General features: G+C 35.4%; 2 protein-coding genes across 2 annotated transcripts in view; both read left to right on the top strand.

The window, feature by feature from the left end:
* The first annotated feature begins 481 nt into the window (after nucleotides 1–481).
* LOC126757005 (kinesin-like protein costa) lies at nucleotides 482–5,300 on the top strand. The gene is made up of 4 exons (XM_050470548.1): nucleotides 482–1,350; nucleotides 1,403–2,150; nucleotides 2,216–2,667; nucleotides 2,732–5,300. The coding sequence occupies exons 1-4, from the start codon at nucleotides 747–749 to the stop codon at nucleotides 4,645–4,647; spliced, it is 3,720 nt and encodes a 1,239-aa protein (XP_050326505.1). The 5' UTR covers nucleotides 482–746; the 3' UTR covers nucleotides 4,648–5,300.
* A 6,922-nt stretch (nucleotides 5,301–12,222) lies between these two features.
* The window catches only part of LOC126757001 (cell adhesion molecule Dscam2), a 169,031-nt gene continuing 157,003 nt past the window's right edge, over nucleotides 12,223–24,250 (top strand). The window contains exon 1 of the mRNA XM_050470543.1: nucleotides 12,223–12,512. The gene's annotated coding sequence lies outside the window, so the exon portion shown is untranslated. The remainder of the gene's footprint in view (nucleotides 12,513–24,250) is intronic.

The raw sequence follows: 24,250 nt of genomic DNA, 5'->3' as shown, positions 1-24,250 counted from the left end.
GGCAAGAGCAATCCTGCGTTGGATTTCCAGGCTGACATTGTTTGTGGTGTTTACGCTGGTCCCAAGATAGACGAAATTATCTACAACTTCAAAGTTATGACTGTCAACAGTGACGTGAGAGTCAAGTCGCGAGTGCGACGACTGTTTGTTTGATGACAGGAAATATTTCGTTTTGCCCTCGTTCACTGCCAGGAACATTACAGCATATTATTTAAACATAAATGCATTTTTATTCGCCCATTTATTAAATAAAACATATATACAAATTAACAAATAAAAACTTGTCCAAATTATTTAAACATAAATATGTATAATTATTTTTAATCATAATGAAGTAAAATGTTCAAAGACATCACAAATTAGTGACGTAATTGTAAGCATTTGTGCTTTTGAAATCACCTCAGCATACGGAAAACCTCAGTAATCTCAAAAACCTTACAATAGTGAGGGTGGTGATGTTTGTGAGGGCACGAGAATTGGGCTGTAAATTGTAAACATGCCATAAGTTATGAATTTGGCATCACTGGTGCCATTATGAAGTGTTTCCTTTGTAACACAAAGCGAGTAAAATCCATACAACACTGATTTCAGACTGGAAAAACAGAAAATTTTATTGTGAGCTAGCTGTGAAAATTGCTTATAAAATATAAAATTGTTAAATAAAAGCAAGATAATTTGTGAATTAACATGTACCATCAACGTTGCAATAATTTGGCATAATTGAGTGTACATTCAGTGCATCGAATATGATGGAAATTCCGATACAAGTTGCTGTCCGTATCTACCCCTGCTTACCACCGGCTGTAACGACACCACTACTATCAGCTGGCAATGTTGTAGATACGCAATCCATTTTAGGGGCTGATGAACATTCGCAAATAACAACGCAAAAAGATGACAATGGGAATTTTAATGCTAATGAAAATGGTAGAGATAAAGGTCCCATAAACTTGCAAAATGAACCTAACAGAGCTGAGGCCAACATTTATGTGCAAGCCATTCCAATGACTGCACCGGGATTCCTAAACACCGCACCCACTGCTTTGCCTGGTCAAATAGACAACGGCATTGCCGCTGGTTTAATGCAAGTAGGACCGCATTCATTTCCCGTGACTCATGCTCTATCTATGGATTGCACACAAAGTCAAATTTACCATCAGACCGTATTTCCTTTGATTAGTTTGTTTATGGAAGGATTCGATGCCTCTGTTGTAACATATGGGCAAAGAGGAACTGGTAAAACATACACACTTTACGGACCTGGTTTGGATTGTGTGTATAGTGAGTCCGAACAGGGCGTGGTGCAAAGATGTGTACGCGAAATATTTTCCCATATGGCCAACCATCCAGGTAAATTTTGAAATGGTGCAAAAGATTTTTTAAATAATATAGATTTTTTTAGAACGTACTTATGCTATAAATATCGGTTGGGTGGAGATAACCGACGATGCTATTCATGATTTATTGGGTGTGGGCAATGTTCATTGCAATAGTATAACAGATGTTTTTCATTGGTTACAAATTGGCTTGAATGCCAAACAGTCTTCTAACAATAACAGTAACGACGATTTATCTATAAGCCATACACTTTTTACGCTTACACTCGAACAACAATGGGTTTCAAAAGAAGGTCTCATACAACACCGTCTTTCAACAGCAAGTTTCTCCGATTTATGTGGCACTGATCGTGTATTCATGTTGAATGCGTTAGATCAAACGGCAAGCTTACCCAAGGATGTGGGTTTGCAAACATTGGAGCGGGTAGTAAACACACTTACTGATCCAGCACTCATGTATGGTTCTAATGGCAATATACCTTATAATCAAACGACATTGACTACATTATTGAAAGACTCATTTGGTGGCCGCGCACAAACTTTACTTATTTTATGTGTTTCGCCACTGGAGCGAGATTGCAATGAAACAATCTGCAATTTACAATTTGCCTTCAAAGTACAATGTGTCAGAAATTATGTTATTATGAACACATTTTCGGACGATAATACACCCATCTCTCCCGAAGCAATAATGCCCGAATTGCCTGGAGGCGGTGGTCCTGGTATACCAGTGGGAGCAGATACATTCGGATTACAGTTTGCTGCAAGTCAGTGGTACAAATTGGTATCCAATGCCGAAGGGTTGTTCTCAAAGTAAATAATGAATAAAAAAGACAAACATTTGTATTACCGATTGATATTTAATAATTAATCCACAGATTGGCTGCTTCAAATGCTGTGACTGAGTTGGACAAAGAACAAATTGAGGAGTGGCTTTTTCTCAAGCAAGAATGTGAGGAATGTTTAAGCTCTGCTGAAGCTATACGCTCACAGAAGCAACTAGGACCCATACAAGAAGCCGAAGAGCCTGAAGAGGTTGTTAGCGATCCCGAAACTTCATTTCAACAGAATTCGGATAATGAATCGGACTGTGAGTCACAACGACCTGATTTGATGGAAAAATTAGAAACGCTTATGGAGGAGCTACGCATAAAAACAGATACTTTAATAGAAGAAAAATATAAAGAATTTATACAAAACCAACCAAAAGCTGTAATGGAAAGTCAGGAGAGCGCAAGACGAAAGGAGTCAGCTCAGAGCTTAGAGTTAGTGTTGAGCGAACAACGTCAACCTAGTGAAAAATTAGATGAACGCAAGCCATCCATGGGAGGTATGTTGTTAAGTCTAATTTTCTCAATTATTTTGCTTTTAGACTTTACTTTTGCAACGTCTAGGTCGACGTAGATCGATACAGCCCGGAGCCACTCTATCAAGTGCTGAGATCGCAATGCTCAACCGCGTGGCTTCGCGTGAACAGACAGCACCAAAAGCATCCGACGACTTTCTTGAGAGTTCAGGTGACCTGCAGAATGCAGCACAATTACGCGCTGTAATTAATTCGCCACTGGAAAACGTACAAAAGAAATTGCGCAAATTGGTCACAGATATCGAAGCGCGCCAACGGCAAATAGAGGAAGTAGAACAAACAATGCAGTTGAAACAAAATATTATAACGGAACTGGTGAAAAATAGTGACACACGCTCCACAGCCAAACAACGTTTCCATAAGAAGAAATCCAAACTTGAGTCTGAGTATGAAAAGACTAAAAAACAGTTGGCTAAAGCCATAGTCCAGGGTAAGGATAAGTCTGAGATCGAACGCTTGCGCGCTTTAATCGCACACATAGAACAGCGGTTGCAAGATCTCGCCTCAATGAAGCATATCGCCGGCGAGAGTGGACAAAAGGTAAAGAAATTACAACAATCTCTGCATGAATCCAAAAAACTCATCGACGAGCTACAAAAGAAATTAAAGAAAGATCGTAAGCAACGCGAACAGTTAGAGCACGAGTTGAAAGTGCTCAAAGAGAAAGAAAACACGCAGAGCGCCAACAGCAAAGCGCTTGTGAAGCTAGATGGCAACTTGAATACAGTCGAAGATGCCGAGCGGGGTAAGAATCTGAAAGAGGTGCAAGCAAGAATCTCACATTTAGATCATGTGTTACGTGAGAAATCGGAGAATTTGGAACAGTATGGCGACAATGCCGAAGGCACAGGTGAAAAGGAGGGTCTGCGACATGAAATACGCAATCTGCGACGCACACGTGACCACCTACTCGAACAACGCTGCGCGCTCGATCGTAAATTAAAGCGCGACAAAGTGCTATCCCAACGCGAGGAGCGCAAGCTACTCGAATGCGATGAGGCTATCGAAGCCATCGATGCAGCAATTGAATTCAAGAATGAACTTATCTGCGGCCACAAATCCATCGATACCAGCGAACGCTTGCAACGTGAGAAAGGCGAACAGATGCTCATGGCGCGTCTTAATAAACTATCGCCGGAAGAAATGCGCACGCTGTTGTATAAGTATTTCATAAAGGTAATAGATTTGCGCGACTCTTCGCGTCAGCTGGAAGTGCAGTTAATGCAGTTGGAACGCGAACGCGATGCTTGGGAGTGGAAGGAACGGGTGCTTTCGAATGCAGTGCGGCAGGCGCGTCTCGAGGGTGAACGTAACGCCGTACTATTGCAGCGGCAACATGAAATGAAACTCACATTAATGTTACGTCATCTCGCTGAAGAGACCTCTGCCTCGGCATCGGCTAGTTCGTTGAATTTCAGTGATGCACAACAACAGCAACAACAACGTTACTTGCGTCCTACACACCTTGCGCTAGCCCATCAACAACAGCTGCACACAGCTGGCGGCGCTATTAACACAACATCGCCATACTCCGACTCTGATCTCGAGCTAGAATTTTACAAGCCCACCGTACCAGTGAGTGGTAAAATTTTGAAGCCACCTAAACATGGTGAAATGGAAATATGTCCGCTACCCGATGCTCTGGCCAAATATAAGCCCTTGGAAAAATTCAAAGAAAAGGAACGCGAGTCTAAGAACAAACTATTTGCCAAATTTCAAGTGCTCACACGTTATGCCGGTCAATCTGTGACTGCCGCCGCGGCTGGCTGTGCTGCTGACGAGCAGACCGGCGGTAGCAGTAGCCGTAAAAAGGATAAGGATCAATTAGCAGCGGCCATACCACAAGAGAATTTAAAACGCTTAATATCAACACCTCCCGCCACGAAAGTGACGCGTCAGAAAAATAAGATTATAATACAGGATGCAACACGCAAAAATTTGTAAGCATTGAAGTATGTTATTTACTTTTATATCTCAATATACGTGTATACATACATATACACATAGGGCTGAGTAGAGAGCAAGTAAGAAGTATATGAAAATAATTGTAACAATTATTTACTACAGCTTTCGATTTTTTGATCATGTATAAAGTTGTATTATCTAAACACATGTTAATTATATGTTTTTTGGTAGCTATCGATAAACTTTTTGGTTGTCACAAACGCGGTATAAATCACGTAAATATTCCTATGTGCCAGGTGCTTTTGCACTTGTTAATAATTTAGTTATTTGTTTAAAATATATGTATTATTCGACTAGTATAGAGCATATGGCAGGTGCTATAGGCGAAATAAACTTCAGGTACTTTTAAAATATTATGCAATGAAAATTTCGCAAAGAAATGCGTTAGAAAAGAGAGGTCTTTGATTTTGCGAAATGAATTTAATTTTTATATTCTTAATATTGTATTTGTAATCATTGTGCTGTTTTATTTTTATAGGAATTAGATGTGCTTTTTGTGCAAAATTATTCAAAAAGGTTTGAATTTATAGTTTTGTTGCTCTAAAAAATAAAGTAAAATTTTCTCAATGTGGTAGTTAAGCAAAATAATGTTTAACGAATAATATTTACAATATTATTATACATTTAGTTATTTACATAAGTTTTTTACGATATAATTTTACTTTTAATATCTTATTTTATTTTATTATTAATATTTAATGTTATAATATTTTATTTCTTTATTTTTTTTGTATTTTGTGTAAATTGATTTTTGTGTCTCTTTATTTTATTGCAGCGACTTTAATTATTTCCTTAAATGTTATTTATATAAATTAGCAATGCAAAAATTTTCTAAATGTCATATTCAAAAGTTTACTTTTTAAAATTTCCAAAAATTTTATTGAAAAATAGTTTGTGTATAGTATTATAATTGCTTAATTTTTATTTTAATCAATATTAATAACTAAAAAGTCTTCTTTTCTTTCATTATTAATTTTGGTTGTTATTTTTTTAATAAAAATTATATTACTTTAGTTTTAGTTACTTTTTATGTTATATTGAAATTATTCTGTTCATGAATTACAAAAATTGCCGTTAGTTGACAAGAGTGATAATTTTTTTTTTGTTTTTTTTTTTTTTTTTTCGTTTTTTTTTTTTTTTTTTTTTTTTTTGATTTTTTACCATAAAGAGAGTATATTAAGTTTGCGACGAAGTTTGAAGCTCCCAGAACGAAACATTTGCTATTATTCAGGTTAAATATTTCATTTTCGTTTTCCAAACAAATAATTTTATTTTGTAATAAATTGTTTCGTAGTGCTTTGTGCCGAAATTGTACGTGATACCGAATTTTTAAATACAATGAAAACAATTCGTAATCATTTAATTTTTGTTTTTGTAATTTTTATTATTGTATTTTTTTTGTTATAAATTGTAATTTCTTTGTTACATATATTATTCCCATAACTAAAAAAATATGGAGTTTACAATGTTGACTAAAACTCAATACTCACATTTATTATAAACTAAAAATATGTATTTGAAATTATATACACAAATAAATGACAATTAATTTTTTTCCTCATATATGGTTCTATAGAAAAAACGATTAATTCCATGGTAGCTATTTTTCCTGCCTAGATTAAGTAGACACCTACATACATACAAACATTTTTATGTAACTAATTTAATAATAATTTAAGACTCAATTTTGTACACATACTTTTAAAAGTTAACTTCATAGTGTCATAATCATAGAATTATAGCATATAGCTTCCGATTATATTAAGAAAAACTATTTTAAGTTCGAAAACTTAATAATGTGCTAATTTAATATAATTTCTTACTTTTAAGACAACTAAGTATTAATTACTATAAATTCATGTATTGCTCATATAAGCAAAACGACACGATGTGAAGCGAAGCGAATAAATGAAAAATGAAAGAAGAAGTCACGATGTAATACTCAAACCCACTTAATGGCATTTAAGCAATTTCTCGTCTATGTAGTATATGTAATGTAGTCTATATTGCACACAAGCCCACACACACACACCTACACTTAAGTAAAAAATGTGTTTAGAAAAGTTGTATTCGAAATATATATAGAAAAAGACACTTTTGATACCCCGAAATTTATGAAATTGTGTTAACAATAAAATATATTATTATATATTTTTACTATTACGTTAACAATTTCCTCGAAAAGAGTTGAAAAGACATTTAATTTATTTTTTATATATCGTACATATTTAGAAGTCATCGCATTCTTCTCTATAAATCACAAATCTTATCTGAAACTAAAATTTATTAGACGCACCACTACAAGCCAGCAATTATTTTCCCATAAACAAATATTGATTGTATTAAGAAAACTATATATACAAATTAAATATCAATTAAATGCCATATTATATTACAAATATACAGAAATATTCATAAATATTAACAAGTTAAATAAATATTGCAATAATATGTAGAAACTAAATTATTTAATATTTGAAATTTGCATGAAAATTGTCACAGGTAAGTTTATGTTGTTGTTGTAGTGGCAGAAAACATCACCTAAGTATATGTATGTATATTTTTGGAGAACGCTGCCGATTTCACACTTTTGTGCCGGTTTAACTTGCAAACAATGCTTTAAAAAATAATTGAATTAACATAACTTCTCTTTATTTTGTAATCTCGAAAATCTTAACTAAAAATATTTTTTATTACTTGTTTCAATTTGTCGACTGTTTAATAAAAAGATTTTTATTAAAAATAATTTTCATATTAAACATAAATTTTTTTTATTAAAATAAATTTTTTTATTTTATTTTAATAAAAAAAAAAAAAATAATTTTTAAATAAAAAGAAATTATTAAAAATAATTTTTAAATAAAAAGAAATTATTAAAAATAATTTTTAAATAAAGAAATAACTTCCCAGATCCAATGGTGGAAAACAATAAATGCATTGTTGTTGTCTGAAAATACTTTTGTTGCCGAGATGTCAGTTCAAAATCATGCCATAAAACCGGCTTTTTCAAGCAGTGAAGTGCTGCTTTATGTTCAACTCAAAAATGTAAATGTTAACAATCTCAACATTTCTATGGAACACCATCCGAAAATCGCATTATTTTCATTAATCTGATATTTAACCATCCATGAGAATATTATATACAATAAATGCTGATAAATGTAGCACAGCGAGGCACTATAATCAAAGACTTACCTGAAGACCTAAAGAAGCCGCTTAACCGCGAAATATTGTGTAGTCGAAAAACTATTTTCGTTTTTTTACTTCACCTTCTCTGTGAACTTCACAAATTTCATTGGTGGCTTGCGTGGCATTCTTCTCGCCCCGGGCGCAACGTCTTGGGGGGCGGCAAAACGATCTTCGCTGTTTTTTAATATTCAGAAAAAAACTTCAACAAATTTTTTTTCAAAATTTATTATAAAAGATAAAGAGTTGTACACTCACAATGAAATAATCTGAATAACAATGAAAAATATTAATTTTTACTCGAATACACTTCAGTCTTTGAATTTGTCTTATATCTTTTGGCTTACATCTTTCTTAAAAATAGTGATAGAATTTAAAGATGCACTTTTCTAGCTTTGTCTAGCGGCGTGTCACTCTCACAGTTACCCCATGCTTTGAATGTAACAAATACTTTTATTTCTCCAAATTTTCAAAAATGATATTTAAAAACTCCAATTCGGGCAAAAATTTCTGAAAATTGTGTCAAAAGTGTACAAGATATAGGGCGAAAATGGGTTTTTTCTATGTCTTTTAATAAGATGTCTTGTAAATTTACTATCAATTTCCTCAAAAACCGTATTGTGAGAATTTTGGAACTTCAGAATTTGCGTGGCTTCTAGTTCCTACATTTTATATACTTAATATCGAAGATATTTTGTAAAAATTCACTTTTGTTCGAACCACCTCATGAAACTTGTAGGTAGGTAGATAAAGGGGGGCGGCAGAACATCCTTGGCCTCGGGCGCCCGAAGTTGTAGCTACGCCACTGATGGCATGAATAGAATACTGGCTGCAAATTCAAAACTTATGACATAAGAACTCTAGTAAAAGTGCTAATCGAACATTGTCGAATTGACAGACATGCCAGCAGACTGGGTACACCATAAAAAACTATTATAGAAGTTGTCAAGAGGTAGAAGATGATATTATAGAACATCTTCTATGTGATTGCAAGGCTTTGTTCAGAAAAACAATGTCGTTGTTGTTGTTGTTGTAGCGGAAGAAATCTGCCGAGTTTACAGTCTTTGGCCGAATAAAAATCCGAGTCCGTTCCAACATCGGTCGAGGGTTTCTTGACGATGACTCGGAAGTTGCAAAAATACAATTTTTGGGTTTTAATCGTAGTGGTTTCACAAAGGGCCCACCTACCTAGGGCGCTAAGATTCAATTGACATTTCCAATTAGGTACGATTAAAATATAACAACATCTTGTATTAAATACTACTCATTAATCGCTTATGAATTTTCACATAAAAACTTTATTGAAAAATTTTCCATAATAACATTTTAACGCTGCTGACATTTATGCTAGCGATCTATGTAATCCGTTTACAATAGTACTTTAGTCTAGAATTTTAAAATTCTTTTATTTAACGATTGTTTCAAAAATTCCTCCTTAAAAGGCTGTTATGCATTGAGCATATTCGACTAATTTTGAAAGCTATAGCTGTTTTAGTATCATGGCAACTAGACCGCTCTAAGCGGGCGCCGAAGCTTTGAACGCGTTTTTATAGAAACGACTTTTGCCGATATAGTCGCCACGATATCTCAAGTTTTAATAAGTCGACTTATTTAAAATTTGGCATGAATATTATTTGAACATCTCTCTATCTTTTGAAGTAACAAAAGTTGTCATTTCTAATATATTAAGTTGTTACATGGGTTTCCTTGGGTAAAAATCAGCCTGTTTTCAATAATTATTTTATTCTCATACGAGTATAAAAAATGAAATATTTTATTCGAATTTTTTATTGTTACAAACATACACTATTAATAAAAATATTCTGAAATTTTTTGAAAAAAAAAAAATATTTTAAACTCGGCCATTGCGACGACATTCCCGGTGAACCCTCGGAAAAAATAATTGTGTCCGCGTTGGCAGGACATTTCCTTACAAGATCAACTAAAGTAAAAAAATACGTGTTTTAGTTAAACCTTAACTTAGAACGTGGACCAAGGAAAAATAAACTGAAAATAGAATTTTTGGCAGATATTTTTACAAAAAATTAAAAATTCGCTACATTTTTTTCAAATAGTTGTAATCGAAAAAAAACCTTCGTCCAAGTCTTTAAGAATTGCATCTAAAAGACATGTGTAAAATTTCATGAAGAACGGCTGAGTAGTTCTCGAGTAATCTTGCCAACCGACTTCAAAAACACAGTCTCGAGAAAAACGCGTTTAAAGACGGTGCATTTAGTCAAGCTAGCTTCGAGCGCACAAGTTCTCAAGGCTGTATCTCCGAAACTATTACTCGGATCAACTTGAAAGTTTAGGACAATATTCTAGAGGTGTTGTAGAATTTAATAAGACAATAAAAATTCGATTTTTTGAAACCCGTAACCACTTAACTATAATACTCGAGAAAGTAAAAGAAATAGCGAAAAATCTTTATTTTTGAGAAGTTGTCTTTTTATACCCTGAACAGTGTATATTAAGTTTGTCACGAAGTTTGTAACACCCAGAAGGAAGCGTCGGAGACCCTATAAAGTATATACATATATAAATGATCAGTATGTTGAGCTGAGTCGATTTAGCCAAGTCCGTCTGTCTGTCTGTCTGTCTGTATATATACGAACTAGTCCCTCAGTTTTTAAGATATCGTTCTGAAATTTTGCAAACGTCATTTTCTCTTCAAGAAGCTGCTCATTTGTCGGAACTGCCGATATCGGACCACTATAACATATAGCTGTCATACAAACTGAACGATCGGAATCTAGTGCTGGTATGGAAAACTTTTGCAAAATGTTGGATTTTTCAAATGATCATAAGGCTAGAAATCGTAACAACGAGTATGCGTCCTTTTCCCCCCTACTTCAAGGACAAATAAATTCAGTTTTTTTTTCCTAATTTATATTTTGTAATGTTATAAACTAATACAGAAAAAAGGTAAAAAAATGCATAATAAAAATAAAAAATGGCTAAAAAACGCTCGGAATTCAGACCTTTAGGCTGAAATACCTCTTCAATATCATACTACTAATTATTTTCGCGGTTCGTCGCTTAAGTCTTTTGATTGACCAGCAGCACTATAATTTATAATTCGCTGTCAACCTTCAAAATATATAAAATAAAACACAAAATCACACTTAACATGCAACAAAAACAAGCCTTACTCCAAACTATGCACATAAAATAGCTGTTATATCATTTTTATTGTAATTATTAAACACATGCACACACACTATATACAATATATGCTATCTAACTCCGCCCGGCGGCGCCACGTGCTCGCATGAGTCACATTATGCAATCTGATTTACACCGCAAACGTTAGTTTACTCTGTCTACCACCACAAATGTGGGTAATCAAAACAAAAGCGCCAATAATTAGTGCAAACAAATAGAAATTTCAAAGTGCCGGCTGAAAATTACCCAAAACAAATATGCTGTTTTGCGCAAACTCGCTAAGTGTCGAACTTATTTCCCCTCGTTGTGCAAGTGGAACCGACATGATGTCGTGTTAACAGTATATTTTGTTTGTGTAACACACTTGTCGTTGCGATTATTTGTGTTTGATGTTGGCAGCTCTTCAAAAGTGGAGTAGAGAGCTTCTATAACGGCTCTGTTCATTATTCAAAACCTGTTACTAGAGCAGATTTTTACTGGCATGTCGAACAGTATAACTGTTAAAAACATATGAAACTAGAATGTCAGCTGATTATATGCAGATTTTTACTGAAACGGTACTTACTCAAGCCGTTATTAAAAAAACACAAGTTTTTTCCATCGGTGAACATGAAAAATACTTTTACAAGAAAATTTTAATGTTTTCGTTATTATTTGACCTTAGAAATTTTGCAGAAACGACCGAAGATATAGAAATAATCTGGTATAAAAAAAAAACACATTTAGTAAATGTGGAGGACTGTGAAATCGGCGGCGTTCTCCAAAAATTTTTAGGGAATGTTTTCTGACGCTAAAAAATTGTCACGAAACACAACTTTGCAGCAACGCTCTGCCAAGAAACGGCAACTTTCATATACATACATATGTATTATAGTATATTTCAAATGAGTTTTGACAGTTTCTAAAGCCAAGCTATATCACAACGAACCAACAACAAGTGTATAATAAAATTTATGTAGTATGAAAGATAAAAAAATGCTTAAATTTTACCGAAATTCGGGTTTCGCAGCCAAAGCTCCATCGAACCCTCGAACTTGCATGAAAGCAACTCGAATCGGTTGCATGTTGCAACGAATTTCCCCGAATAGTGTTGGCGTGTTCACGCAAAAGCAGCAGAAATACTACACTTTCATTAGAGGCGACGGTAGGTTAGAGCACACATTGCTCGAGCTCATGGATTCAGTTAGCGTTTGGATTTGTTCGTGACAATAGGGCCGCGCGTCGTTCACGTTTCATCGTATATTTAGGGAGTCTGTGAGTGTTTGTCAGATTGTGTGCGCGTGTGTGTGAGTCAATCACACAACCACACCAACAACCCCCAGACGGTGTATCTACAATAGCAACAAAACTAAGAACAATAATACCGAAGCGACGAACACAAATAGCAATCAAGCGAAACCGGTTCCGGTGCTACGCGTTCGTTTGTTGAATTGTGTGCGTGTGCGCGACACAAATATACATACACACAAATATAAATTGTGGTGTTTAATTTGGTTTGTGTTTATTTTGCATAAATTGAATTTAAAGAAAATAATTCAGTTGTAGAGCTTAGTGATTTTCGTGTGGAAAAAAGTGCAAGAACTTTAAAATAATTTGCAAAAAATGTGCAAAGTGTAGTGAATATGAAGTTAATTAATGTAAAAATCATAAGATATGCCAATCTAAGCAAAGTCGATGGCAAAAAATCGGCAATTTGTGAATGCAGCGCAATATGCTGTGGTGCGGCGTTGTGCGTGTGTAGCTGGCAAAGAGTCACCCCCGTGGATTAGTGGCTCTTTGCTGCTGCATACCGCGCCCCATGGCAAAAACCCTTTTCGCGACTAGGAAAGTTTGTGCTAATTTCATCTGAAATATGAGAAATATGTGTTTAATGCTTGCAGTGTGTGTCGCAGCAATCAGCAGATATGCCAAACAAGGTGGGTTCAGGCGCAGAAAACTAACGAAAATAGCTTAGTAATATCCGCAAAACTTCATTCTTGGCCAACGACGGGGTGGGCTGCGTGTCTAACTGCCGACTTATGCGTCGCCATTGTTCTAACCATTTATAAAATTAATTTAATGCAAGTTAATTGAAGAAAAACCAGAGTAAACTGAAAGAAAAAATGCAAATTCATCACACTCTTTCACATGTAACGTTGGAGTTCCGTCACTGAAGTCTCAACTATCGATTTTTCGCTTCACTTTATCGCCAATTTTCCATGCGGCTGCCAGCAAGCGTTGAGTTTTCACAGCAGCAGCACCCTTGCTGTTCCACAACGCCCCAAATACGCCGCCAACCCCTTGTTTTGAACGTCAAACATTCATTTAAACACTTGTGTGCGCAAAAGGGTGTGTACTTGTGTACATTTAGACAGCGTATTCGCAGAGAAAAACTTGTGAACTGTCTTTAAATTCTGTATGATTTGGGTGCGGTGCACTTCCGTGGTCTCAAAAACCAAGAAATAGCTGTTAGTTACTGCGGAAAATGCTGCCCTAACAGAGATCAAACAGTTCTCTAACATTTACATGTAAAATATATGCTTTCCCAGTAATTTTTCATTTATAATTTTTCATTCGAAAAAATTCATTTGTTCTTGATATATTCGCATTGTACGCCAAAAAGTGTTTTTTTTTTTTTTGCTTTTAGTGGTATATCCATAAGTATTAAGCAATTAAATGCGCATGTCCTGCTTATACACACATGTTTTGTTGGGCAACTGTCAAATTGCAACTGTCAAAATCTGAGCAATGTGTTGGGTGGCACATAGTAGTCATCCCTGTTTCGCGTATTGCCACGTGTTGCAATTTTTCATTTACCACATTTTGCTGTGTAGGATAGCGTGACTGCTCTGATCCTTTGTTACTCAGCGGTAGCAACTTGCTGTGGTACATTGTAAATAATTTGCATTTTGAAAAAATGTTTACATTTTTTTAATGGATTTCACATATTAAATTTCTTGCTCCGCATACTCTTCGCTTTACCAAACTGTCATAGAATTCTATCTAACACAGAGAAAGTAGAGAGCCATTACAACACTTTAATGAGGTGTTCACATATTCTAGGCTTTCGAACTCAACGGGTTACAATAAGGGGTTTCACATGGTCTCATAAAGTTATAAGTTATAACGATCCGAAAACATACGTTCAGAGATGTATTTGGGTAAACTTATTTTAGTATGCAATGCAACAAAATATTTTTTAAACTAGTATAAAAATTTATGATTTTATGATTTTACGATGCTTTATGACACGTTGTGAGTACCTCTAATGTAATTGCTTTCAGAAGTAAAGGTTTTGACGAACAGAACAAAACTCAATATGCTTGGCAGAAAAGTGGCAGATTGAAATTACAACTTTTATTTTCAAAATTTTTTTGTTCTAAGTGGAAGTTTTAAAGTTTAGTGATTGATAAATAAAGTTCCCTTTTTATACTAGGACTGAAAGAGCCAAAACAGTTTTGTATTTATTCAACTTTCAAAATTCTGTGAAAGTGTAGTGTAAAAATGGGAACACTGATGTAGACAAATTCATATTTAAACAGCTCACCATCTCATCAGTAACAATTGATAAAATTTCCTTAATATCTTATACATAGTATAACAATGAAACGTATGTCCGCGCATTACGCCCGAACCACAGCACGGAAAGACGTGAAAATTTGCCCGAGTATTCCTTTAGTCCTGGAAAGGTTCTAACGGCGGACTTTTTTGCAAAATCACCCTCGATATCGCAATTTATGTCTATATTTATAACTCAAGAACGGCTGAACCGATTTGACTGAAAATTGGTGCTGAGGTAGCTTGGAACCTCGGACGGGTATGGGTTACTTTCTATCGTTTTATGTTAAAAGTCACAACAATTCATAAATAAAAAAAATTATGTTTCAAAACATAAACATGTGTTCAATATTCATGTCAGAATCATTTGAACATTTTTTTCTTCAAAAATAAAAAATAAAATCACACAGATACTGGCAAGGTAAAGTGTTTTTTGTTTACATACACATTTATATGAATTATAGTGATACATAGTTGTAACTGAATGAGAAAAGGTTGAATCACAATTTGAGATTAGTGCATAATAGCTGACAAATATTCCTGTAGCATTGCACAGAACAACGTAAAATTTAAAAGTAACGATCAAGTCTGTGTTTTCTTAAGTGTAGTATCTGGGCTTTAGCCGTCGATTTTGTAATTACATTCGATGAATATTGGACAAAACATTACCATACTACCATATGATTAGATATTGGGAGTGAGACGCGCAATCTTCTGCTCTACTCCTGCACTATTATTCACTATAACAATAATCATATATGTACATATGTATGTATATATGTATGTGTAACGATATACATACGATGCAGATGCAGAGACTGTGAAGATGCTGTTATATCATACATAATGGGTTGTCAAAAAAGTCTTGCGGTATTTTTATTGATTTTTTTTTTTTTTTTTATTGAAATTGAAATGAATTTTTGATGACTCATGGCCAGCTCTTGACCGATGCTAGGCTGCTACTATTTTATCGCAATTTTTTATCGACCGACAGGCCTTCCGGAGCGTGGCGCATCTTCGACCACCTCTACACCAGAACGAAAACGTTGAAACCATCGTTGTGCGGTGGAAATGGAAACTGTATTGGGTCCATAAACTGCAAAAATTTTATTGGCGGCTTGACATGCATTTTTGCCTTTATCGTAGTAGTACTGTAAAATATGCCGTAGTTTCTCTTTATTTTGCTCCATGTTTGCGACGTTATAACTCACGAACGACTTAAAAGAAACGACAATCAATCAAACACGTGTTAGCGCGTAAAATGAGCTTTCCAAAAACGTATAGCATGACCCGATGCGAAACTACGCGCTTTCAACGCCAACTAGCGAAAATACCGCAAGACTTTTTTGACAACCTAATATTTATGCATGTACTATTCCTGAAGTGATTTACGAAGTCAATAAAAAATGTCGATTGCCAATTTATCTATTCCATTATATTTTTATCGCGATAAATGAAATCCTTGACAACAAAGAGCGAGCGGAGCCGCGGGTTTAGACTAGTTTTTAATAAAAGGCAATGCTACATAAATGACAATTCTCAAAAAACCATCATTTTCACGAAATGGTCTTTAAATTTATTTATCGAAACACAAAAACAAAACGCACAATTTATCACGAAACCTTATGGTTTCAGTTTTTTTCACTCTTAGTGGCCATTGATTTCGTTTCCTCATTTTATTTTCACAAATTAATTAATTTTTCCTCTTCAAGAGAAATAAAATATCACTAAAACGCAGACATTTCTGCCAGTGTAGTCGTCTTTACTCGCCATCATCGCTTTGACCTGTCAACACGCATACATACAAACATCCATATCAATACTGTTGAGAGTACTTTTTCCAGAAGTGATACTTCTTATTTTCAGCTGGCAGCAGCGCAGCATCATAAATAGTTTGTCTACACTTGGTGCTTTGCTGTGTATTTTCACTTGCCTATATATTTACTGGCTTGTTGTTATTGTAGTAGTCATTCGCATTATCCTTGCACGACACAGGATATTAACCCTCAGCACGTTAGTCGCGCTATCAGGCAGATGTAGAGACATTCAGGCAGGCTCTCGGTAAATACATTTCCAAATAAGTACACACACGCACACACACATATACAGACAGCAAAGCAAAGCAAGTGTCGTTGCTGACGATGCCGTAGCGCATTTGGTGGATAGTTTTTGTATTGCCAAGCAACATTATTTGTGCTGCCAATGCTTCATAAAAGGTCCCGTTGCTGTGCACAGTTGCATAGTCGTGCACTTCAGCGTACTTGTCGCTATTGTTCCAATATAGAGATGAATATCTATATATGTATGTATGTATGTATATATACTTGTCTTCTTATTTAGTTGCGCTGCTGGTTGGCTTGGTTCAGTTTATTTTTGTTGTTGTGTTTCTTTAACATTTTTGGCATTTTTCTGACTGCAGTTGCATATTTGTTCATATGTTTGTATCATATTTTTAGAGTCTTCTCTTATTTTTATGCATGCACTTAGGTTCTCAACTTATTTTTATTTAGTCACCATGAAAGGCATCTCTGTTTTGTTGTTTTAATTCTTGGTATTGTTGCAGTTGCTGCGGCTGTCGTGTATTGGCTAGTGTTTTCGGTTGTTGTTTTTGCTATTCTAAGTACTATGTTAAGTGTCCTGTTGCTAAGTACAAGCCAAGGATGCACATTTGTGTTGGAACTTAGCATATGTACATATATATTGTAGGAATACACATTTGCCATAATAAATTTGTATAAAATGGTGAAAAGTGGACACAACTTGCGAATATTCAATCATTTTACTTGTGTTAACCGCTTTTTAATAAATTGAAGTTAAGTGTAGGTGAAAAAGTTTCTGGAATTTGAATTAGAAAAAAATTATTGGTTTACCCATTTTACATTTTAGGATCTAGAAACATAATTCAATGGGTAGCATAGTGAAAGATATTTATTGATATTTCTAATACATGAACAGGCAGTTTGTCACGAAGTTTATAAGACCCTTAAGCAAACGTCGAGGATCCCATAAAATGTATGTACATAAAATTATAAGCGTGACGAAATTAGTTGATTTAGTCATGTCTGTCTATAAGTTTGTCCGCCTGTCTGTTTATACGCGATGAAATGAGCAGCATCTTGAAGAGAAGAAGTCGTGTTCAGAGCGATATCACAAATACTGAGGACTGGAACCGCCTACATCGAACACTATAGCATATAGGGAACCAAACAGAACTACCCGAGGTTAGTTCTTTTGTGGAAATCTTTTTGTATGCGCCGTTTAAATATGCGCCGTTTCCATCTAGACGGCCACTTCATAATACCCTCCTCAGAGGAGCCCCCCTCCTTATTTGCGAAGAACTCGCAAAAACACCATAAATCTCACGGAACGCTTCTCTATCGGATTTGCCTTTAACGGTCGTCATTCACGGTTACGTTTTCATCGGCATAATTTTCGAAGAAATGTGGACCGATGATTCCACCGGCCCACAAATCAGTCCAAACAGTTGCATTTTTCTGAATGAAATTGCAGTTCTTGAACCTCTGCTAGTGACCCTTAGTCCCAATTGTGACAATTTTGCTTGTTTACATACCCATTGAGCCAGAAATGGGCCTCATCGCTTATAACTTTTCAATAGCTCAGCGATTGAAAATAAATACCTCTAATATAGTTTAGTTCCCCAGAGAAAGTGTAGTTTCCGAACGGTGAAAGAATTTTTCAAATCCATCAAGTAGTTTCGAAGCCTATTCAATTTAAAGAAACAAACAATCAAATCTTTCATATTTATAATATTAGTAAAGATAAATGTATATTGTGAATATAATCTAACTTCCGTAAGTTTTATTACCCACAAACTTCATCGCCACCATAATAAAAATCAAATTACCAAATAATATGAAAGCAATTTGTTAAAATTAACTTAATTAATGCACCACTTGATTATGTTTGGACTAAGCAAACACCAAAAGATTTACTTTTATCGCCGACTTGGGTCACATGTCAGCTGAACGAAGTCATAAAAGCAGTATTTATAGAAATATCAACGGCAACAATTTGTTTATCTCATCAATGCAACTGCGAAGCGTAGAGGCGCCTCTTCTATTCCGCGCTGATAACTAATCATAGGCGCAGAAAAAAGTAAATTAAGTAGTTGTAAGTGAATTATAACAGTTTATAGCTTCCTTCACTACATGTACAGCAATAAATTGCCCCGGCTCTTACATCGAACGGAAAGCCAATAAAACGTGCCACGGAATATGTGCACCAACAATTGCTAAGCGAACGCTATAAAAATGCGGTCCGTCATATCCGCCACTCTCTTCAATAATGACCACACAGTAGCCGAATTAGCTGTCGGTTCAATAGAATCAAGTCCAAGTCAAGAAAAGTCAAGCGAACGGCCATGAGTTCCGCCCTGGCCACGTTCGGGTCACACATCATTTGATGGACGCGTCGAGCAGTGCATTCTACGCGCTCTATATATACATACATATGGTACATAAGTGCACTTGAAACTTAATTAAATCCCAAAACAATTACCTCCGTAAATTTTCGCGGTTGCCGCAAGTTTAAAGCGCAGTTGCTACGCGTGTTTGCAAGTACTTGTCCTATGCACCATTAAGGAGGCTTTTTTGCACTATCAGTCTGGTAAATGTACTTACGTTCACATGTGAATCACTATCACTTATGCACGTACATACATATGTATACACCTTCGGTTCGTCCCTTTATTGTATGGCCACAAATTTGTTCCACTCATTCACTCGTCGCCATTATTGAGCTGAGCGTCCGCTGTAGATGACACATGTGACCATCAATTCCAGTCAACGCCAAATCGTTGCTATTCCAGCCACCAACACTCAGTCTCGGCTCCGTGTCTGTTCATATTCACTACATTGTCGCCTCTGCTACCGACTTGTAGATACATATCTACATATATTGTCGGTATTTAAATTTAATTCAAGTGGCTTTTGTTTGCAGCTACATTCTACACATACTCGCATGCTTATTTGCTTTGTGCCCCAATACGTTACAAGCGGCGTGTTCGAATTAAATTATGTCTGCTAGCGTTCTTTCCACCATCCCGCTGTTGTTTCGTGCATATAAAAATGCTCTGAATTTGCATTGTGTATCCCTTTAAAATGTTCAAACACAATGCGCCCTAAATTATAAAATTTATGCGAGTAGAGGAAGTCGAAATAAAGCAAATAAATTCACTACAAAGTGAAAATACGTTTTTGATTTTGATTAGCTTTTTGTTTTTGCCAGCCTGTGTTTTAAAAGTACTGGGTAATTTTCGCATAAACGACTCACTGGGTGTTTTTTTATTTATTTTAATTATGCCGTTATGTTTACAGATAGACATATAAAAAATATATACATATATAAAAAAATGCATTGAAACGCCTATATAGATCTGCAATTCTAAAGAAATAACACAAAATAAATTTAAACTTACCCGAGTTTTAGTTGGTTTATGGTTTTTATAATAAAATTTTTATGAGAAAATACACATCAAAGATTTATGAGTGCACCGACGGGAACAAGAATTCCTTTAATAATTTTGGTAAGCGGCAAACTCTTGTAGGACTCAGTGACCTAGTGGCTGATGTTCAGTACAATCATCGATGACGATGAAATAGATATTCCATAGCCCGACTATGATGAGGTTCGAATAGCAATAACCCGCCTTAAGAACAACAAAGCGGCAGGGGCCGATGGAAACTCGCCGAGCTATTCAAATACGGCGGCGAAGAAGGTGCATGCATCAGCGCCAATTAACTTGGGATAAGTCTTCTTAATATCGCATATAAGATCTTATCGAACGTAGATCGTGTGAAAGACCGTTAACAACTAGATCTTATCAGTGTGGCTTTAGACTTGGAGAATCTACTATATACCAGATTTTCACCATTCGCCATAAGATGGATGTTGTTAACTCGGCTATAACCATGTATGCAATGTTGACGCCAGTAAAGAAGAAGAAGAAGAGTCATCTTATATCCTGAGAGCGACAGCATTTAAATAAAACTACTCATTTAAACAAAGTTTATATATGTATACTGCTAATCAGTATTCTCCAAGCGAAATATATTTTATTTTCTCAAAATGACAACTGTCTCAAAATTGTAACCTCAAATTGTAGTTTGGGCTCTGATCGAATGTCAGCTTTCCAAAGTCAGAATTATAAATTCATAGAAACACAAAAACTTCTCAATTCAATCTCCCCTCTTTAAGAGGTAGAACTATTTCACTCTCGAGCTCTGCCTCGGGATTGACCTGAATAATGAACTAAGCTGGAGAGAACCCATTGAAAGTAGGGATTATAAAGCCCTTTGAATTTGGAATTGCTTAAGAAGAGCTATTGCCCTACTTAGTCGCCATATGTCCCATACTTACATATGATGCCTTGATGAGGTGGATGGTACTATAGAAAAAATGCCGCAATAAACCTCTGAAACAGGTGCCTACTTGCTTGCTGGGAATTATGGACGCAATGAAAACTACTCACCGAAGGCTTAGGAGGTGGAAATTTAATATCCGACCAATACATATTCAAGTTCAGGATGATGCAATGCTTACGGTCAAACGGCTCCTGATTTTAGGCCATTGGAACTTGGCGTCACTAAGGGGTGGTATTATACTCAACTTTGCTAATGAACTCAAACTCGATAAAGGAGGTCCATGAGAAATTAAACACAATTTTTTCATACCCCAGTAGAAAAGGATTGGCAATGGTTCTGTGGTCGACAGGATTATTGGAGAAGTCTATATTCAACTATTCATCGACGGATCAAATGTTAAGAAGGAGGAAGAGCAAGTTTCTTGTCCATACGCAGAAGGTAGCTTCAAATTCAGATGTGAGGCCTAAATTATTGATATAACAGAAGTTGTCAATCGGGCTTCTGCTTCAACCAGCAAGTTCATAAAACTTCTAGTGAACAGCCAAGCGGTAATGCTATCGGTAGCGCCTATACTAATTCTCACTCACCAATTCAGGTTATGAGAGGAGACAATAACTAGACTCTCTATGAAAAACTCTGTGAAAACCTGGGTAGCAAGTTATATAGGAATGGAAGAAAACGAAAAGGCAGACGAGTTGGCCCCCTCGGGGGCAGCAGGGAACACAACTCCACTTAACTTTCTAGACTACTCAGATCTTTCGAATAATGCTTGAAGTAATTGACCCTATAGGAATGCCTCAGGTCTTCAAATACTAGTACCTCAGGCCAGAAAGGTCACAAAGGTAGTGCTGAAGGAGGGCAAACCAAAAAGCTTAAAATTTTAGACAAGAGAAAGTTTTCATTTAGAAAAATCAACAGTTTGGTGTGGTTTTTGGGCCGGTGGGATCATCGGTCCATATTTCTTCAAAACTGTTGCCAGTGGGAACGTAACCGTCAATGGCAACCGTTATCGTAAAAAGAAATCGACATATTAACATACCCAAAGCGTAGAATTAAAAAAAAATATATTTTTTTATTATTTTCCGTTGTACATTTTTTAAAAAATACCAAAGCATAAAACTAGCAGGCAGATTAATTACTTAAAACTATTATACAAGTCATCAACAGATTTTATTTTTACCATTAATACCATATTTTTATCTCTCTTCACATTATTTTACAATTATCGTATAATTAATTTGATTATAATAATTTTGAAAACGCATCAGCCATAACCAGATATCGTTATCGATAAAACATATGTCGATGTTATGTTTTGTCCATACATTCAAATAAATACAGAAATGTAGACACAACTACAAAACTAACATTTGTTGTCATACATTTCAGTTTCCTTACGAATCACATACAAATACATATTTTCCCAGTTATTCCTAAAATAAATGAACTTCTTAATGATATTTTTTATTACTTCCACTCAAATTCATGAATATTTGTATGTGTCAGTTTTATAGTCACTAAAATCATACATTTTCAATTTGTAAAACTTTTATAGGTATATACAGAGTTCATCAACCATTTTTATACATATAGATATACATATACATATATATTCATCCAAAATTGTTTTCACATCATCTTTTCGTTGGCTTTTTGCCTCGCACTTCATGCAACAGGCAGACGGAGTATTTTGTCAATAAAATGTCACGCACAGTCAACCATCCAGCCAGCGTCACACTTCAATTTCAAAAACAACATTCCAATTCCACCATTTTTCCACACATTTTTGCTGGATGCGCCATCCGCACACCACCCACACTCATAAAACGCAACACACAATCGCGCGCACAGGCAGCAGCGGCGCATAAACGCTTGCCTGTGGCAACACTGATACGGAAGTCACGAAATATAACGCTTTGTCTGCATTGTTGCGTTGTTGTGTTCTTCTGTTTTGCTAGCGTCCATTACATCCGTTGCTTTTCATTTTCTATTAAGCATTAGCGACTGCTCGTCAATGTCGTTTGCGTATTTTCAATCGTATTGTTGTTGTAGTTGTTTTAATTATTCTTAGCGCTTTTGTTGTGCTTTCGGGGCATGACATATGAAGTGGCATTAAATGCCACTGGCTGTGCGCTCTTTACTTACTTACTCACTTACGTAAGTCTTGAGGCACAAGCCTCGACAACAATTGACGGGCCGCGCAGCAGTATTTCAGGAATTTCTTTCACAAATTTTTACGTAGTCTATTAATTGTTGTTGTGTGTTCTTTTCTTTTTTGTTTTCAGTATGTTTTATTAATATTCTTTTAATTCGCCGTGTACAGTGCGCTTTTGAGTGTCACTGCCCTGTGACCTTTTTCTAAATTTCTCTGTGCGCATATTCTTTTGACAGCTGGCTTAAAACCACTTACGTGCCGCTGTTGTTGCATTGTGAAGCACATTTCCGAAATATTTCCAATTTATATAAGCCCATATAAAGTTTTAATGCTTTCTACTAATCGAGAGTGGAGCAAAGTGTTTTCAGAGAACTTCCTTTGTTCTGTAAAATCATTGTGTCTATATGTATGTACTGTTATTTTGTTCCCTGCACGCATTTGGTTAAATTTATTCCCTTTGTTGTTAAATTAAATGACACGTGTCGGCTGTGTGCCTAGCCTAAGTCAATATAGCGGAAATTGTTATATAACGGATTAGTTTTATGAGTTATACAGTTAATGCCATTCAAAAGCTGTCACAAAAACCAGTTTTCAACCCCAACAGCAGCCTTGTATCGAATTGTAATATTAGAATAGGTCATTTGGAAATAGGATCGACTTATTCCCAGTTGAAAGCACACCCTTACGTACATTGTTAAGCGTCTAACGTTGATGAGCAGTTACTGACCATATGGCAGATTTGGTAAAAAAATATGACAACAAAAAAATATTTAAATTTAATTATTTTTATTAATTTAAAATGAAATACATACATATGTATTTCAAAATTAAATAAAATTATTTTTATAAAAATGTCAATAGACTTTAATAACAAATAATTCTAGTGAACACCGAATAGAAAAAAAATTCTTCTTCTTTTTGTCTCTCTTAAACGCTTTTATTTCAAACTTAAACAAATTGACCCGGCAATAATTTTAACGCTTTTAAAGCTTCTCCGTCTAGCTTTTCACAACCAAACTCCTCAACTAGTCAAGCGGAAATTGAAAGGATGTTTGAATTGGCGGTACTACTGGTCATATTACAGACCCTCCAACTTGGTGTGAAGAACAAGCATTCATTCAGCTACTTTTCTTACGCAAGAACCGTCGCATCCACC

This window comes from Bactrocera neohumeralis, chromosome 4, assembly GCF_024586455.1.
Source record: "Bactrocera neohumeralis isolate Rockhampton chromosome 4, APGP_CSIRO_Bneo_wtdbg2-racon-allhic-juicebox.fasta_v2, whole genome shotgun sequence".
Taxonomy (NCBI): Eukaryota; Metazoa; Arthropoda; class Insecta; order Diptera; family Tephritidae; genus Bactrocera; species Bactrocera neohumeralis.
Note: the sequence above shows the minus strand (reverse complement) of the source record. Positions and strands in the feature narration are given on the sequence as shown.